This window comes from Pipistrellus kuhlii, unplaced genomic scaffold, assembly GCF_014108245.1.
Source record: "Pipistrellus kuhlii isolate mPipKuh1 unplaced genomic scaffold, mPipKuh1.p scaffold_m20_p_1, whole genome shotgun sequence".
Lineage (NCBI taxonomy): Eukaryota > Metazoa > Chordata > Mammalia > Chiroptera > Vespertilionidae > Pipistrellus > Pipistrellus kuhlii.
In genome coordinates, this window is record NW_023425404.1 from 174,950,515 (window position 1) to 174,969,543 (window position 19,029).

Consider the following 19,029-nt stretch of genomic DNA (forward strand, 5'->3'; position numbering starts at 1 on the left):
ATGAATGTCCGATTTACTTCTAAAATATATGTGGTGAACTTCACCGGTGTGGTTGTTTGTTCCTAGGTATTAGCATGTTTGTTTCATTAAAACACTTGATTCTGATTATACAGTATGTGATTGAGTTTCCATTGGCTTTGTCGTTAAACCGCTAAGTTTAAATATTTCCTACCGAATCCTGGATATCAGTAAATCTCATGCTGAAGAGGCAAGGTAGCTATCCAGTTATAGAATAACTTTGTTAAACCTGCTTATTTGCCATAAATGATCATTCTACTTACTATACTAACTGCCATTCTTCCAGAATCTGCTAAAAATTCATTTTCTTAGCTTTTTGAAGATCCATCAGCCTTTCTGTGACTATTCTTCATCTCTTTCTGTCCCTCTCCTTGCTTTCTGAAGCCATGTCCCTGAGCCTGAGGATTATGGCTGCTCTCCTGATGAATGGTAAGCTCCACGGACCTTTTCTGTCTCACTGATTCCTTTAAAAGGCTTGCATTTTATTGTTTTGTTAGGCACATTTCACTACTGTTGAGAAAAGCATTACTGATCAGGTATGGTGGCATGCTGTAAAGTAGGTAGTTGTTGAAATTCATGAAATATCCTTGATTTCCTATTGAATAACCTTTAGTCACTTTATAGACATTTAGTTTAAAGCTTAGGCTCGTCAAAGTTTTATAGTGTGTATCGGCAATAAAGTCTGGAATAACCCACTTGGGGCCCTGCGCTGTGAACTCGCTAAGATTTCAGTTACAGCTCCAGAAACTCCGTTTTTTAGCTCAGTATTGCCACCTTCTGCCGCTATGCACGGACTCAGCTGAGCTACAGAAACATGCTCCCAGAACATACCCAAGAAGTGACGTCTCCTGTACATTTCTTTTCATTCATTTATTAAATCTCTTTGGGAACTAGAAAATGGACTTTTTAAAAATCAAATGTCTGGAATAAATGATGAAAGACTATGCTACAAGGACTAGAGTTAAATGGGATGTAATTAATTTTACAATTATTAAAGATGGCATTTTACAGGTTTAATTTCAATATTTTGGGTTGTTTGTTTTTTTTTACTTTGAAAATCCCTCCTCCAAAAACAATAGTAAAATTAAAAAATAAAATAAAATCCCTCCTTCATGAATTTATATTTTCATTTAGAGTTGTATAAGTTGATATGTTGATATTTCTATAATTCATCATGATTTCATGGCAAATGAAATTTCAAGAAACAGGTTTCTTTAGTGCTGGTAATTGTGGAAAATATTGCGGCTTTATAAGTGGCTACATTTTTATTTTCAGGTTGTGCATGTTTTGTATGATTAAATCACATTTCTAATATGTATGGAAGTCCAAAAACATCATTTAATATTATTCAACTTAGATTTTATTTCAGTACAGTAGATGTTTGGTAACGATTTGCAGTAAAACTCCTAATACCTAGGGGTTAATGACAGGCAGTTGTTTGGTTCATGTGATAATTGATGAGTCATCTCATTTCAGCTCATTGCTTGGAATGTCATGCATTTGGACACCTACACACAACTGAATAATTTTTAAAAATATGCCAGAGCATCTTACTGTTGGTGGATAATTCGAGTTTAATAGTGTAGATATTCTCTTTCATTTAACATTTTGATAATATAGTTAAAATGTTGAGTATATTTTTTATTTGTTGTTTTTCTATAACATCAAATAATTCTGTTAGGCCCTGCCATGTCATACCAATATGCCAAGGTTTCAGGTTCAATTTCCCATCGGGGCACACACAAGAAGCAACGAATAAACATCTAAATACGTGGGACAACAAATTGATGTTCCTCTTTCTCTCTTCCTTCCTCCCTCCCTCTCTCTATCAAATCAATAAATAAAAATTTTAAAAATCTATTAATTTTTTTATTGTTAATCCTCAGTCAAGGATATTTTTGCTGTTGCTTTTCAGAGAGAAGGGAGGCAGAGCAGGGGAGAAAGAGAGAGAAACATCGATGTGAGAGAGACACATGAATTGTTTGTCTCCTGGAAGCGCCCTGACCACCCCAACCAGCGGGAAGGGAGCAAACCTGCCATCCAGGCCGGAAGAGACACTGTGCAACTTGTTCCAGGGCACCCATGTGATCAGGGAGTTGAACCCGGGACCCTTTGGTGTTCAGACCGATGGATGCTCCAACCACTGAGAACACCTGCCAGGGCCATTCTATTCATTTTAAACACCACTCCTTAATATGGAATTAGGGCACATTTCTCTTAAGATAACTCACTTATTCGTAAAAGAAGGGATTTGCCTTTACCATATTTTAATTAAAACTGAATGGAAATGCTAAAGATTGTTGTTTGTTTACTCATTTGTTTAAAAAATATCCTATTTTTTAAAGAGGTGATGTCATAACTGCTATCACTGTTAGAAAGAGAGGATGTTATTTTATCTAATTTAAGAGGATCTTTTTGTAGAACATCCTTTTGGAAAATTGAATACTTGACCTTCTAAGCTACGTAGCTCCAAATAAAAATGCCAGCTTTTTCATAAATTGTACATTTCCACTTGCAGTTACATATAAATTTATATATTTGTAATATTTTTTTAAAAATAAATACTTAGGGATGACATTTGCCGCTTTTATAATTAAACTAGAGTCCCGATGCCCAAAATTCATGCCTTCCCTCGCCTGCTGGCACCGGCTTCCCTCCGGCACCCGGAACCTGGGCTTCCCGCCAGCCGCCCGCAGGCGCCTGGGACCCAGGCTTCCCTCACAGCCCTCGACTGGAAGGTCACCCCGAAGGACGTCTGGTCTAATTATCATATTACCTTTAATTATTATAGATAAGCTTTATTTAAATATATCCTGGGTTTCCCATCTATCAAAACGATGTGGGCCTGCAAAGATGAAGGAACAGATACTGGCTGAGCTTATGTTGTGTCTCAGTCCTGTGCAGGGTAGGGTCAAGGAGGCAGACTCCGACTTCTGACCGCCCACGTTCACATCCTGCGCCTATTGGGGCCCCTGCACAAGGTGCACAATCATCTTCCTGCCCGTCCTCACCTGGTGGAACGTGGACTTCACAGGGAGGTTGTAAGGATTAGTGAGTTCTGATTGCAAGGGGCGTAGAAGCGTCTTTGGACATGGAGCGCTCACAGGGAGTGTTAGCTCTGGTGTCTCTCATTAACCTCCGGACATATTTGAGGCGCTGTGATGGACATGACTCTTCTGAGGTTGGTGAAATTTAGGCAAGGAAGCCCCACACTATACAACCAGCAGACGTGGGAGCCTGGTTACCAAGTGGGAGCTGCTCACATTACATACACCCTATAGACTGTAAACAACTTCGGAAGAGAACTGCTTTTGCAGCACCAGAGGTCTCTGCTATTTGTCATGCTACTTTTTCTTCGCTTCTTGTTTTGTTAAGGTGGGAAGAACGGGTGAAATTAAACTGCAGAAAAGTTAGTCTGGGGACATCAGTTTTGCACGTTCATAAAGCTGGCATTCACCCCACCTCATCCGATTGGTTTCATGTTGCCAGTGACACCAATACCAAAAGTGTGGTCCTGGTTGAATCCTGTGCTCCAGGCACCTGACCATGTCTTTAAATGGCTGGTCTGCAGGGGAAAGCTAGAGTGTGATGACTGCATAAGTCCAGAATCTGGAAGTACATTCCTGTCTGTCAGCGACTTAACATTTCAATGTGAAGTTCATTGAATTCCATGTTTAAAACCTGTGTCTGCATGCATTTTACTGCCCTACTGTATTTACCACAAAAATGTTAAGTTTAAAAAAAAAACAAACACCAAACATAATATTTAACATTTAAATGTGTTTAGATTTTTTCCATTTAGTTGAATTTAAAGGCAAACCTAGGATGTAGTAACCCTTTCATTAAAGATAATTGGATGATGGCTGAAGCTCTACTTGCTTATATATATATTAATATAAATAGTTTAGAGAGAGAAAATCTAATAGATAAGCTTTATTTAAATATATCCTGGGTTTCCCATCTATCAAAATGATGTGGGCCTGCAAAGATGAAGGAACAGATACTGGCTGAGCTTATGTTGTGTCTCAGTCCTGTGCAGGGTAGGGTCAAGGAGGCAGACTCCGACTTCTGACCACCCATTGCCTAGCCACTTCAAAATTAGTGTGATTTTGTTGTTATTGCCAACTACCATAAACTATCATATAACCTTATGGATTAGTTCTTTCTATAAAAAAAAATTTACCATTGCAGGGAAAAATAATCTGCTTATTGTCAACATTCATGTAGCCCTAAGATATGGCTATTTTCCAAAACTATATATTTCCATACCCATTTTTTCTAGTGCTTATTGTGGAGAAATTCAAGCATAGACAAAAGTATTCATCAACTCACTTCAATAATAAGCGCTCACTACCAATTTCAATTAATGTATACCTTTTCCTCACTATTATTTTGAAGTAAATTTCAGATAACATATTTATTTCTTTTTTTTAATATTGTTTTACTAAGACTTATCCATATTGTTGCCTAGAGCTAAAATTTGTCCATTTTAAAAATATATATTTTATTGATTTTTCACAGAGAGGAAGAGAGAGGGATAGAGAGTTAGAAACATCGATGAGAGAGAATCATCTATCAGCTGCCTCTTGCACACCCACTACTGGGGATGTGCCTGCAACCAAGGTACATGCCCTTGCCCGGATTCGAACCCGGGACCTTTCATCCACAGGCCGACACTCTATCCACTGAGCAAAACCGGTCCCGGCCATATTTATTTCTTAACTATTTCATATAGCTCCATATTATTCTTTCTGGTAAGTTTTTTTTTTTTTTTTACATTAATGCTAGTGAGGGTTAATTCTCCAGAAAAAAATTACCTTAAAGTGTTCTGTGCTTAGTCATTTCACAGTGATTTTTGGTATTATCATAATATGATTGGATAGTGTCTGGTCTCCTTTATTTTCTCATTTCATTCTGTATGTAATTATGGATGGGATGAGTGGCGTTTCTTTACTCTGCTAGGCTCTCTGAAACAATCTCCCGGGTGTGACTGCATCATAACGCGGTATATGCGACCAAGTCAGTGTTAGTCTTCAATGTGACAGGTGATTTAGGTATTCCAGTGAGGTGGCTGTTTCATAGGATGTCTGGGAGCTCCTCTTTTGTAATTGCCTTGGGAATTACTACAGTCATGTGGAAAAGCAGGCCTCATCACCAATGGCCAACAAAAATATTATTGAATTTGATCACTTGCTTATCATCTTGAACTTTACTGGACCTGACTCTGAATAACAAATTTATTTCTAAAAATTAAGCCTTCTTTTGAGGAATTTTGATTTGGAACCAATAGCACCATTCAAAAGCAGGACATACACTTCTATTTAATAAAATGCTTTGCAATCACACTGCCTTTCGTCTTCCTGTGTGTGCATGTGTGTAATATGTGCAAGTGTATAATGTACACATTTAGTTTACATGTGGGGTGTGTGTATATTTCAGATGGCTGACATAGATTTTGTTCTTGTGTGTGTGTTTTTTTAATTTAAGTTTGATTTATGTTTTAAGTTCATAATGCTTTAACATGTTACAGAGGGAGAGGTTTTCCTCCGTTCCCTGTCTTGGAGCCCTCCATTTCCCCTCCTGAAGGAGCCAGTGGAACCAATTTTAGCTCTATTCTTCCAGATCTGTACAAACATGTACAATATTTTTTTCTCACATTTTGATAGAGAGTGAGGGATACTGCACAGTTTTGTACCAGCTTTCTTTTGGCTCTGCATTCTTGAGATTTGTCCATATTCCATGGATAGCTACCCATTTTTTGTATAGTATTCTATTATGTGTATGTACCAAATTTTTTAAAGCAACATCCCTGATGGAATTTGAGTTATTTTAATCCTTTGCTATTAAAAATGTGATGCAAAAAAAAAAAAAATGAATACATGCAACATTTTGCTCCAGGCAGATCATTAGTATAAATTCCCAGAACTGGGATGACCGGATCAAAGGATACATGCATTTTTAATGTTGACAGAAATTGCCCATTTGCCCTGTGGAAATGGAACCAATTTTCATCATCGATGAGACATGATTTAACTTTTTCCATAATCACAAAGGCACAGGACTGTCAAACTTTTATTTCTGTCAAATATGAATTTCATTTCTCTCATTATATTTAAAGGCTGAACTTAAAATATGCTTAAAGCCAATTGTATTTCCTTCTGTATGAGCTGTGTTTATATTCTTTGCTCGTTGTTCCATTGTATTGTTGATCTTTTTCTTATTGATTTCTGAGTGCTTTCGGTTTTATGAAAATTAGCCTTCCATATGTGAGTTGGAAATAATTTTCCCCAGTTTGTTGTTTTTAGCTTGTGACTTTGTAGTGTTTTTGCTCTGCAGAAATGTTTTAGCTTTATGCAGTCAGATTTATCTGTTTTATTTTCTGAACTATATATGATAGATGTTTATGTATTTCCTACTTTTTATTTTTTAAATTGTCCCATTCTTTGGTACTTTCATTAGATTGTTCATCCATCTGAAGTCTATTTTAGTTTAAGGTGAAAAGTGTAGGTCTAACTCTTTTTTTTTTCCTGATGACTTTCTTGTCAACATGAATTTTTAAAAATGTCATAATCCATGCTGTCCTATATGAAAATAGCTAATACCATATGCATTCTGAGTTTTCTGTTAACTTTTATTGCTCTGAGGACCCTCTGTTTTTGTATGATCAGGAAATAATCATTTATAAGGTATCATGGCTTTTAAATCAGGCTGCAAGAAGCAGCCAGTCATGTGATGTTGTAGGCTACCTGCTCATGGTGTCTTACTTAGTGTTCCATTCCCTCTCTTATTGCTTCTTGCAAAACACCATTATTTCTTTGTCTCCTGGTGAGAAAAATGCCACTTGAAGATTTCTATGGAAAAATTTAACTAAATCTTGATACTGACTTGCATTTTTATCTGTGAGCAGTTTGCAATCCACATAGTTTTGTCAAGTTACTGTTTAAAGTATTCCTTGAATTTATTGTGCAGTTTTTTATCATTTTTGAAGTGACATGCACTTCTTAGTTTTATCTGTTTACATTTACTAAAAGTGTTTGGTAAGATTTTGGAGAGGGGTGGTGAGAACACCATGGCTGCATTACCCATCCAGGCCATGCAATTAGCAGATGAGGTATTTATGGTTTATGGTCTTGGAAAGGAAGCCACTTTCTGGAAGAGTTCTTATGGAGCATTATCCCTGGTGAAGCCTTCATTGGTGGGTGGAAGATGGGATGTGTCCATGCAAATATTTCAACTGCATATCTGGTGTTATTTGCCGTAAATGCATTTGAAAGTTGTATCAGTTATGATGGCCTATGATTTATACAATGAAAGAATTACCAGTGAGATTAACTAGTTAACTGCCACGCGTCCAAAACAGAAACCATCCCCACACACCATAGACGCTTATGGCATACAAAGGGTTAACAGACATATCTTCAGATTTACAAGGTTTTCAGTCTGGAATTCTTTGAAAACAAAATAGACCTCCATTTGCAAGATGTTACTGTGAATGTTCCTTGACAATTCAATTTATCTAACAAATAAGTAGGAAAATATAACTAAGAACAATTAATGAATCGTTTAATAGTAGGAAGATTTTATGGAACTCTAAATAATAAGAACTGATAGTATTTGTAGTAGAATATGTGCTATTTTTTTTCTGTTTGCCTGTTAATAAGTCATTTAAAAGTCCTTGGATTTTTCTCTCCATCTTTAAAACTAGAGGAAGAGGAAAAACAATAATAATAATAATAATAATAATAATAATATATGCTTATTCTGCTTTCCAGGGTTGTTTTGAGAATTCTAAACTACTATATGTTAATAAAGATGTAATATAATTTTGAGAATTACCGTATTTTTCGGACCATAAGACGCTCCGGACCATAAGACGCACCAGTTTTTAGAGAAGGGAAATGAAGAAAAAAAGATTCTGAAACAAATAGTGTCCTAAAATATTTAATGTGCATTAAAACCCAACATCACAGTCATAAACACATGTAATCAACCCTGTAAAGTAAACAGCAGCATTTAGAACCATTTTAGAGCCGGGCAAGCACACAGAGACCACACAGAGCCGGGCAAGTAAAAAAACTTTTTTTTTTAAAGTATATGTGTAGGCTATATTTGGACCATAAGACGCAGGGACTTTTTCCCCCCACTTCTGGGGGGGAAAAAGTGTGTCTTATGGTCCAAAAAATACGGTAATAGACCATATACTACATGTAAATAAAGATGTATTTTATTATAAATGTTCTAACTTCCTTCTTTGGTTTTTGGAAAAATATGTTCATTGAGGGTATTGTATATGTACAATTATTTAAATTCTTTTTTCTTCAGTGATTTTTCCTTTTAAACTGCTGGTTTTAAAATTATGAAACTCTTGCTATTTGACACATTGACATTGATGATGCTCTTTGAAACCTTTAAAGATTGGGATTAAAAATTTTTGGGTTTACAGTCACTTAATATTGAGCATATCTTTTTTCTTAATGAACCAATTCTGAAATTTCCTTCAGTGCACAAAAGCTTAGATCTATAGATTTTCACTGAACATTGCGAAGTATCTCCTTTGGGTTTGACATTCCCAACTGCATGGTCCTTGTTCTTTTGAATTTTAACAGTTTTATATTACATTTCATTGCCAAGATTCATAATAGCTAGATTACGGAGGCCATTCTGACTCCATTTGTTTCTTCTGAAGTGCATGATGTGTGTGCTGACCTGAACATAGCCAAGCACAAAAGAATCCCATACACCTTTATGATTTTCCTCCTCAGTATACAGAACACATGTGATATGTATGTAAGCATATCAGGTATTTGTTAGTGATGATAAAATATATAGTTTATTCATATTTTTATATTTGATACGATAATCATGTAGTGTTAATTACTACAAGTAAAGATTTCTCCTAGGCTACGGTAAAAGTATTCATCAGTATTGATTTTAATAACTTTATCTCAGAATTCTTAAAACTTGAAAAAATTACAGAAGTAGAAGAAATTCAATTCCTGGTATTTTAGCAGTTTTGCTACATTTTTTTAAATTAAAATTTTAAAACTTCATTGGCTACAATATAATTTCACTCCAGGGAAATGAACTATAAAATACTATTTTCATTATGCTATAAAAATCTGTCATATTTTGCTATGCTTGAATATATTTTCTGATTTATTCATGAAATTTGTGATGCCTTATTCACTAATGACTCTATATGGTATTTATTAGGGGTTTGCAGGCATAGTGATTTATTTAAAAAGTTACAAACAGTTCAGTGAGCTGCTATAAATAAACCAGGTTTGCTCCTTTTTTCCCCCTGTAGGCAGAGCTCACAGTTTGGAGACGAAAAAACATTTAATGATTCATCATTACTGGAAAATCTCCAAAATAATCATGTAAGTGACATAAAATCATTTTATTCTAATTAGTGAATGAAAACTAAATGTTCATATCTGTAGTAATGAGCATTTCTCTGAATTATCTTCTCTGTTTATGTGGGGGTGTTTTAGTTTTGTGATTATTTTTAATAAATTTTGAAATCTGTTGCTAATATTTTTAACTTGGCCCACATGGTTCTTAGATAGTCAGTTTTCCTATTATCATTATCAATATTCTATCTTGTAACAATGTCTTATATTAAATAATATTAGAACCCTCTTTGTTTAAAAGAACTCACTATTAACCATTTCAAAATATCTGTAGAAATGAATTACCTGCTCAAAATGATAGGCCATTACCAACTATACACAGTAAGAACTATGGATATCTTTATCAACTCATTGACACTCACTAAAACTTCATCCGATTAAGTGGTAGGGTTTCCTGGCCTTTAAGCCCCAGAGCTTTTTCTCACAGTTGCTTGAATATGTGCACAGCATGCTCCCTCTGAAGTACGGATGAACCTACCACTTGTGCCTCTGGATGGTGCTCTTGTCATGTGTTTGCATGGCTATTTTTGTATCCTTTTTTCTTACGAGAGCCTACAACAGACTATTAGCTTCAGGATCCACAAAACCTAGACGTAGGCTTTTTCTTCCCTCTTGTTCCCCCAAGTTCAGTAACTTACACCACCACCTGTCTTAATTCTTCTTTCTAGGAACGTTAGGGTTGCTTTTGATACTAACTTGTCCCTCCATCTCCAGTCAATGGAGTCACCGAGTCCTTGTCAATACTGACTTCTAGAATATGTCTCAAACATCGTCTTTATTCTCTCATTCACTACCTGAGTCCAGAGGACCTGCATCCCATCCCCTGTGTGAATTACTGGAATGCCTCCTAACCGTTCTCCTTGGTTTCCTTTTCACTTCCTTCCAATTTTCGTTGCACAAGACAACTGCAGTGATGCAAGTGGAAATCAAGTCCCACCGCTTCCCTGTTCAAAACCATTGTCCGGTTTCCCTCTTACCTACAAAGATCTGGGCCTGTCTGTCACCAGCCGCACTCTAAGCCACTCTTTCCTTCTTTTTCCCCAGGCCATGCTGGTTCCCCTTCATGTTCTCAAACACACTTCATTGTTTCCTTTTTTAGGATCTTTCAGTCATATTAGGTTCCTGTTTGATGAAAAATCTCTGCTCAGTTTCTCATGCGGCTAAAACCTCACAGGCTTAAATATTTCATTATCTTCAGAACAACCAGTATATGGTCAAATACTGGGCTTAGAAGACATAGGAGAAATTCTAAAATGTTCTTTATCTGGTTCTAATTCACATTACGTGTGTTTGCACATTCTCTTCTTTATAGCCCTTTTCACTCTACAAATATCGATAGATTATACGTGTATGTTTATCTGTGTTCTGGGTCCTTGTTCTTTTGAATGATCATCTACTGAGCAACACTGACCAGGCTATTTTATTTTTTGTCCAACAGCATAGAGAGATTTTTTTTTATTTTATTAATTTGAATGATATTTTTTTTCTTTGTCAAGAGCCAGGCAGGCAGATGTTTAATGTGAGATCTGGCTTCTTTTCTTCTATAAACTAAACTCCTTCCAGAAAGGATTTACTTTCATGTCTTACTCAAGTCACACGAGTCCATAGTACATGGAAACTGCTCAATCATTTCTTTATTTGGTAAAAACTGTCAGTTAAGGTTGCCAGTTTGGAGAGAGAGAGAACAAGGCATTACAGAGGAATCCCCTGCCATCATCAACTCAACCCAGAATAGTCAACCTCAGTAAGATGAGAAGCCTAAAATTTAAATCTGGTCAGGGCCTGGCCATTGTGGCTCAGTGATTGAGCACCGACCTATGAACCAAGAGGTCTCTGGTTGGATTCTAGGTCAGGGCACATGTTCGAGTTGTGGAATCGATTCCCAGTGTGGGGCGTGCAGGAGGCAGCTGATCAATGGTGTTTCTCTCTCATCAGTGTTTCTATCTCTCTCTCCCTATCCCTTCCTCTCTCTGTAAATAAATAAACAAACAAACAAACAAATAAATAAATAAATAAACCTGGTCAGAAATTAGAACCAGATAAAGAACATTTTAGAATTTCTCCTCTGTCTTCTAAGCCCAGTATTTGACCATATCCCCTTTTCTTTCCACTATACTCTTTCTATTGAACAACACAGAGTTGTCTTGTATAAATGTTTACAAATTAATGAAAGAGTACAAGAATGAATGATTTCAGTTAAAAATATTTTTTCTTCATCATAATATTGTCTTTTGAGTTAGCTATAAGCTCATACCTTCGATATTTAATAGCTACACTCTTAATGAAGGAATATTGCTATCATGAGTGTCAGAGTATTTAAGCGAGAAGGTCTAATGTCGGTTATTTCTTACAGCCAACTGCATCTACGATCTGTGAATTTCTCACCATGATGGCGGTCTGTCACACAGCAGTCCCTGAGCGAGAGGGTGACAAGCTCATTTACCAAGCAGCATCTCCAGGTACAAAAGAAGCAATTGTGATGGATTTTTTTCCCGTGGAAATTTCTTCTTGAGATTGTCAATAAAACCAATTTAACTTGAAAAATTAAAATTACCAACTTAAGTTTTTTATTTATTTTTTTAAATATATTTTATTGATTTTTTTTTACAGAGAGGAAGAGAGAGGGATAGAGAGTTAGAAACATCGATGAGAGAGAATCATCAATCAGATGCCTCTTGCACAACCCCTACCGGGGGATGTGCCCGCAACTAACATACATGCCCCTGACCAGAATCGAACCTGGGACCTTTCAGTCCGCAGACCGACGCTCTACCGCTGAGCCAAACTGGTTTTGGCCCAACTTAAGATTTTTAAATTAAAAAAATCATTTACTAATTAGACAAACCTTGACTCTTGGAATTAAATATATCTAAATGTTAAAATATAAACCTTTATACAATTTTGGTAGATGATATAACATAGAAATTTGAATAACAAAATTCAAGCAAGTGAAAGTATTTTTTATATGCACATGGTAAATTATCCCTTCTTTCAAAAAAAAAAAAAACGTAAGTAAAAAGCTGTTTTTGCACATAAGCAGACAGAAAAGGAAGGTCTGCTTACCTAAAGAGTGTGCATTTCAGAGCACCAGTTTTGCTTCCCTCTTTGGGGAATGATAATCAGTAATAGATTGTTGTGAATTTATTTGGATGAGGATGGTTTACACATTTGAAGGGATTCCATAACATAGTATATTAGCATAGTTAATTTTTGAGCTTAATTTTAGACCTATTTTCAATGTAAATTTGGGTAAATAGTCAATCCAATTATTATAAGTTTTTCGGAAAGAAGGAACACACTTTGGAGAGCTTTGTTAGAAGGATTTTAAACTATAATATATTCTAAACCAGTAGCTGTAACCTAGTAGAATGTACCAAATTCCTTCTAAGTATAAGAAAAGTTACATCTCACATTGCTGGGATAGAAACTATATGAACATTCTCTTATCCCTCAGCAACAAGAAGTTTTAAAGTAGCATGGTGATGACAGTAATTACTAGTAATATATGAAAAAATAAAGCCTCCATTCCTTTATATCCATTTAAGTCAAATTCTCAATTAGTAGTGTTAGTTTTTCTACAATCAATGTTTTAGGAGAAAAGACATAGAATGTAAGAAGGCAGTTTTGTGTCATTCATTTTGAGAAAGATGTTCCTAGAAAATATGCTGGACCAAGAGGCACATGTACATTTTCATTCTTGTTTACAAGTAAGACTGAGTCTTAATGTTCAGAAAAAGGACTCTGGGTCTATACTGATCTCAGATTATTATATTCATTCCTTAATGTTAAAGTAAATGGATTGCATAACAGAAGCCAGAACAAGAAGAATTTTAATGCTTTAAAAATTAAACAGCACCCGGCCCAGGTGTCTCAGTGGTTGAGCGTTGGCCTATGAACCAAGAAGTCACAGTTTGATTCCCAGTCAGGGCACATGCCTACGTTATGGACTCAATCCCCAGTATGGGGCCTGGAGGAGGAGGCCGATCAATGATTCCCTCTCATCATTGATGTTTCTATCTCTCCCCCTCTCTTTTCCTCTCTGAAATCAACAAAACATTTTTTTAATTAAACAATAAATTATAGTATAGTGATGTATTTCTCTAGTGTTGGGAATAATTTTTATATCACCATGTATTTGCTTTCACCTATTTTTTTCCAAAACAGATGAGGGAGCTTTGGTCAGAGCAGCCAAGCAATTGAATTTTATTTTCACTGGAAGAACACCTGACTCAGTGATTATAGATTCAGTAAGTTATTTACTTTTAAGTCTTTTTTTCATCAAAGTAAACATATGTATAGCTTTAAAGATAAAATAATACCAAAAGGCTTGTTTTAAAATAGAGGTTCCCTACTCTAGAGGCAACCACCTTCTGTTACTTTATGTCTTTCTTCAAGCATTTATACATCTCATATTTTCAAAAAGTATATGTGATTAATGATACTCAGTTTCTTCAATATTATACATGCCTATTGACTTTCTATTATATTTTGTTAAGTGAGGATTTATCTCTTCTGACTCACCATCTCTTTCCAATCTACACTAATAAAAGAGAAATATGCAAATTGACCATACATTTGTAATGCCCACCAGCCAGTCAGGAGTGGGTATGCAAATTAATCCAACAAAGATGGCAGGTTAATTTGCATATGCAGGCACGGAGCAAAGACTGAAGATGACTAAAGACTGAAGAGGCTTGGATTCTCCGCTGTGGCCAGAGCAGAGAAGCCTTAAGACTTGGCTTCTCTGCTGCGGCTGCAGCAAAGACCTGGGTCCCAGGTGCTGGAGGAAAATTGATGCTGGCAGCCAGGGTAAGGAAGGCCTATTGCATGGATCTTCATGCAACAGGCCTCTGGTATTATTATAATTGTATTACAATTTTTGGTTAAACAAGTATTCAGATCCAGTTTATTAAATGTTCAAAAGACTTAAACATTTATCAAAAGAAGACATGAAAAAACATTGTTAGTCATTAGAGAAATGAAAATTAAAATTATAATGAGATACTACTACATACCATCAAAAAACCTAACATAAAAACTGTTACACCAAATGTTAATGATAATATAGAGGAAGTGGAGTACCCAGATATTTCTAGTAGACTCACAACATGATGCAATCCCTTTGGAAAACCTTTTAGAGTTTTCCAATACAAGTAAACTTGCACCTGACCCAGAACTTGTTCTCATGGTTGCCCAGGGAAAATGAAAGCTTATGTCCACAAGGCAATGTCTAGTGGAATGTTCTTAGTGGCTTTATTCATGGTAGCCAAAAACTGGAAACAAACCAGATGTCCATCAGTAGGACAATGGATAAACAGATTGTGATATACTCATACAATAGGATATCTAAACAGTAAAAAGGAATGAATTATTGATTCATCAACAGCATGGATAAATCTCAAAATCATTACATTGAGAGGAAAAAAAAATCAGACACAGAGGAGTGCATAGCCTTTGGTTTCATTTATAAGCAGCTCAAAATCAGGCAACAGTGATTTGTGGCAATAGAACTGAGAGCAGTGGTTGCCTCAGAGTCAGGGAGGAGGTTGGTTGGGAAAGGGCACAAAGGAATTTATGGGGTGAGGAGAATATTCGGTATCTTGTTTGAGGTGATTACACCAAGTATGCCTTTGTCAGACTAAATGAATTTCATTGAACTATACATTTAAGGAGTATGTGCTTTATGTATATAAGTTATATCATTATAAATCATTATTTAGTGTTTATATTATTACACCTGTAGCAATATGCCTAGCTCAACATTGCTATATTCAGTATTTTCTTGTTTGAATTTTATTTCCTGGCTTAAAATTATTTCCTGAAAATATGTTTCCTTTTATTTCCTAAAGATAAATGTGTACATTTTTAAATTGCTTATTTTCTTTTCTTCCTGTTGCTGATTGCCTTTATACCTTCTTACACACCTTTATCAGATAACCTGCCAGTTAGTTAACCTGTTCTTAAGACATCCTTCTTGAAGTCCTCCATTCTCCTTGGTCTGGGCCATTTTAGTCCTAAGGCTGCTTCCATGGCATTTGACATTCCTTTAGATTTTTCTCCTGTTTAGGACTTTTCCTCTATATCAACCCTTCTTTCTCAGTGAACTCCCTGGTTTTGAGGGAGCACATGATCTGTGAGTTTCATCAGGTTAAAAAGTTGTCCCGGAAGCGGGGGGCACAGGAGTGATAGCCCTCAGCAAGCCCACCTCTTTAGCTCTCGGATGCCCTGGCTGACAGTCTTACTCACAGATGTCACCCTGGAGCCACTGTCCTATACCCCCTTTATTTCCCGTTAGTCTGTGCTCGGCCTCCTATTTCCTAAAGCCCACGTCTCTGGTTCTTGGTTTACTCTTTCGTTTTTGTGGGACACATTCTTTAGTAGCTTCTTGAGAAATGGTACAAGGGGAATGATTAATTTTTTTTTCTTTCTCTCGAGTCTAAACATTTTTTTTTTATCTTACCATTATGCTTAATAGTTGATAGCCTACCTGCAAGTAGAATGTCAGGATGGAAACCATTTTCCTTAAGAATTTTGTTTGCTTCACTGTCTTCTGGCAGCCAGCACACTTAGTTGAGAAATCAGAACCCATTGTGATTCCACATATTTTCTGACTTGCCCTGCCCCGCCCCCCCCTGAGGATTGTAGGATCTTCTTTGTTCTAAGAGTTCTGAAATTGTACAATCCTATGCCTTAGTGGGAATATTTTAACCCGTTTTACTGAACACTGGGTGAACCCTTTTCCATTTGTAAATTGATATGCCATCCCTCAGTTCTGGAAAATTTTCTTGAATGATTCCATTTTCCTTCTTTTTGCTCTGCTCTCTCTTTAGAGAACCTTTTAACTTCTTTTCAGGCCTTTTCCTTTTTGTTCTACTTCTTGGAAGTTTTTCTCAACTTTGAATTTTTGCCCTTCTATTAATTTGTTTTTTTCATTTTCCCTGTCATGTTTTTGATTTCCAAAAACTTTTTTTTGCCCTGTCAATATTTCTTTTTTAATAGAATGCAGTTTTTGTTTCATGCATGTCATACGTTATTTCTCTGAGAGGAATAATGATAGTTATTGTAGGGAGCTGAGTGGGTTGGGGCATGTCATCAGGATAACAATGCCATGTCTTCAACTGTGCCAGTCAACTTCTAGACGAAAGACCCTCTTTCACCCTGGTCTTCTGCTGGTGCAGGAAGGGCCAGTGTTTGGGATGCTCCGACCCAGTTTTCCCTATTTTAGACCCCTCCTTTCACCTCCTAGTCCTAGAGCTGTCTGGCATTTCACTTCCATAGACTTTGAAGGATGATGCAGTACAGATCAGGTTGGTTTCCAGCTTTTCAGTGGCTGCTGTGGCATTTGACCTTCCTGTTTCTGCTAAGTAAGATTCCACTCATTGAGCTCTTTTCAAACTGTTGGTGCTATTGTCTTTTTTCCCCCTGCCATTAGAAGTGTCTTTCTTTTTAAGTGTTTACTATCCTTTTAGTGGGGCTTTGGGAAGGATGGAAATTAAGTGTGAATGTTCAGGCTTCAGTATTGTCCCAATGCCAAGGTTGCAGGTTCAGGTCAGGGCACATACAAGAACCAACCAGTGAATACATAAATAAGTGGGACACCAACTTAATCTCTCTCTCTCTCTCTCTCTCTCTCTCTCTCTCTCTCTCTCTCTCTCTCTCTCAATCTATCAATAAGTAAAACAATGGGAATGTTCAACCTTCCATCTTAACCCGTAAGTTAGTAAGTTCAATAAAAGATGATATATTTCAAAAGGGACGATTTGTTGGTGTTGACATTTTTTACAATAAATTTCATGACTAAGGTTTATTTCCAAGAAGGCAAAGAAACTTCCAACTTTATGTAATAATAAAATTCCTTTTCTTTATAGCTGGGGCAAGAAGAAAGATATGAATTGCTCAATGTCCTGGAGTTCACCAGGTAAAAACATCTGCTCTGTGATTTGTGTGCGTAAGATAAATGTCCGTCTATCGTTACTTTTTCCTTTTTACATAAGTAGGAAAGTAGGCTTTATTTTCTTTAACTGAACTTATTTAGACAAAACATTGCACTAAAATCTCGGGTACAATGTTTAATTTTCATAGCTGCAGATTAATCAGAAACAGTTTCCTTCAGAATGTTGCCAGATAGGACGCCTGAAGATAGTATAAAACTATTTTTCAGCATGACTGTCTGCATCACAACCGAGGGATATGGGACCAGGAGTCTTGAGGCTAATGATCTGGAAACATTGTTATACTTAGGGGGACCAAGATTGATGTGGAGTGAAGATGAATTAGAGTTCAGATCCCACAATCCTAATTATGTGCTCATTATACCTAACGGTCGCTGGGATCCGGAAGACATATCCATGTCTCTGCTAGGCATCAAACCAGCGACTATCTGGTGGGAAAGAGCAGAAAGCAGAGAGATTATTCTACTTCCTTCCTTTCTTTCTTTCTTTTTTTTTTTTAATATATTTTATTGATTTTGTACAGAGAGGAAAGGAGAGAGATAGAGAGTTAGAAACATTGATGAGAGAGAATCATCGATCAGCTGCCTCTTGCACACCCCCTACTGGGGATGTGCCTGCAACCAAGGTACATGTCCTTGACCGGAATCGAACCCGGGACCCTTCAGTCCTCAAGCCGACGCTCTATCCATTGAGCCAAACCGGTCTTGGCTACTTACTTCCTTTCTTAAAGTCAAATCATGGAGGCCTTCTGTTATAATCAGTGATGTGTCTGGGGTGTAGGCTTTTTATTACCACGTTCCTATTCAGTTTCCCAGCTGACCTACATTCTTGGGGCAAATAGTCTTCAGCTACAGACAGAAGGGCCTTTAATGGCTTCATTGCCGTTCACGGGGCCAAGGGACTGTTTTTCCTGCGCTCCCTTGTGTTGTATCTATGAAATATTCATAAATAGCCTATCAATTAGCATATGGATATGTTTGTGTATTAGCATACACCGATAAGCCCTGTGCTAAGCAGTTAAGTGCCGTGAAGAAAAAGAAGGCAAGGTTGGGAGGTTGGGCTTGTTCAGGATGCTTACGGGTGATGGGGGTAGGCATAAGGGGTGAAAGGGGAAAAAGGTGAGTAAGGTGGTATTAAAACAGGCTCCTGGAAAGACATGGGTGGTTTAAATTAGGCTGATAGTAGTGAAATTGATAGAACCCAGGTACCGTGAGGGATGTCAGGGGGGCGGTTTTGGGGGGGATTGGATGTGGAAGGGAGGAATTAGAGTCTTGGGTATGAATAGCTGGGTAGATAGATAGAGGTACTGTTTACACAGGTGGCAGGTATAGGAATAGGAACAGATGTGGCGGGTGACATGTTTGCGTTGTAGATGCCCGTGAGAAACACAAATGGAGGAGTCAGAGGTAGGCAGCTGGGTATAATGGCCTGGCGCATGGAAGAGAAGCCAGTGGGAGAAGTAGAAACGCTGAGGTCCTGGGCCTGTCCGTGGTGCCCAAAGCCATGGAGATGAGTGGGATCTGCTGGGTATAAAATAGAGAAGGCGGGGAACGAGAAAGGCTGAGGATTGAGCCCTGAGTAACTCCAAATTTAAGGGTTGATTAGAAAATGGGGAATTGCCTTGTTATTAGAGAAGCAGAGGACAA

The 19,029-nt window shown here is 37.0% G+C and overlaps 1 protein-coding gene across 7 annotated transcripts in view; it reads left to right on the plus strand.

Annotated features, from left to right (window-relative positions):
• Positions 1 to 19,029, plus strand: part of ATP8A1 (ATPase phospholipid transporting 8A1) — a 203,338-nt gene that overhangs the window by 82,372 nt on the left and 101,937 nt on the right. For 5 of the 7 annotated variants that reach the window (XM_036417401.2, XM_045573001.1, XM_045573002.1 and 2 more), the window contains 5 exons: positions 403 to 447; positions 9,326 to 9,398; positions 11,785 to 11,890; positions 13,596 to 13,678; positions 17,300 to 17,349. In XM_036417401.2, coding sequence (XP_036273294.1) covers positions 403 to 447; positions 9,326 to 9,398; positions 11,785 to 11,890; positions 13,596 to 13,678; positions 17,300 to 17,349 — 357 coding nt within the window. The remainder of the gene's footprint in view (positions 1 to 402; positions 448 to 9,325; positions 9,399 to 11,784; positions 11,891 to 13,595; positions 13,679 to 17,299; positions 17,350 to 19,029) is intronic. The other 2 variants (XM_036417408.2, XM_045573005.1) reach the window with 1 other exon arrangement.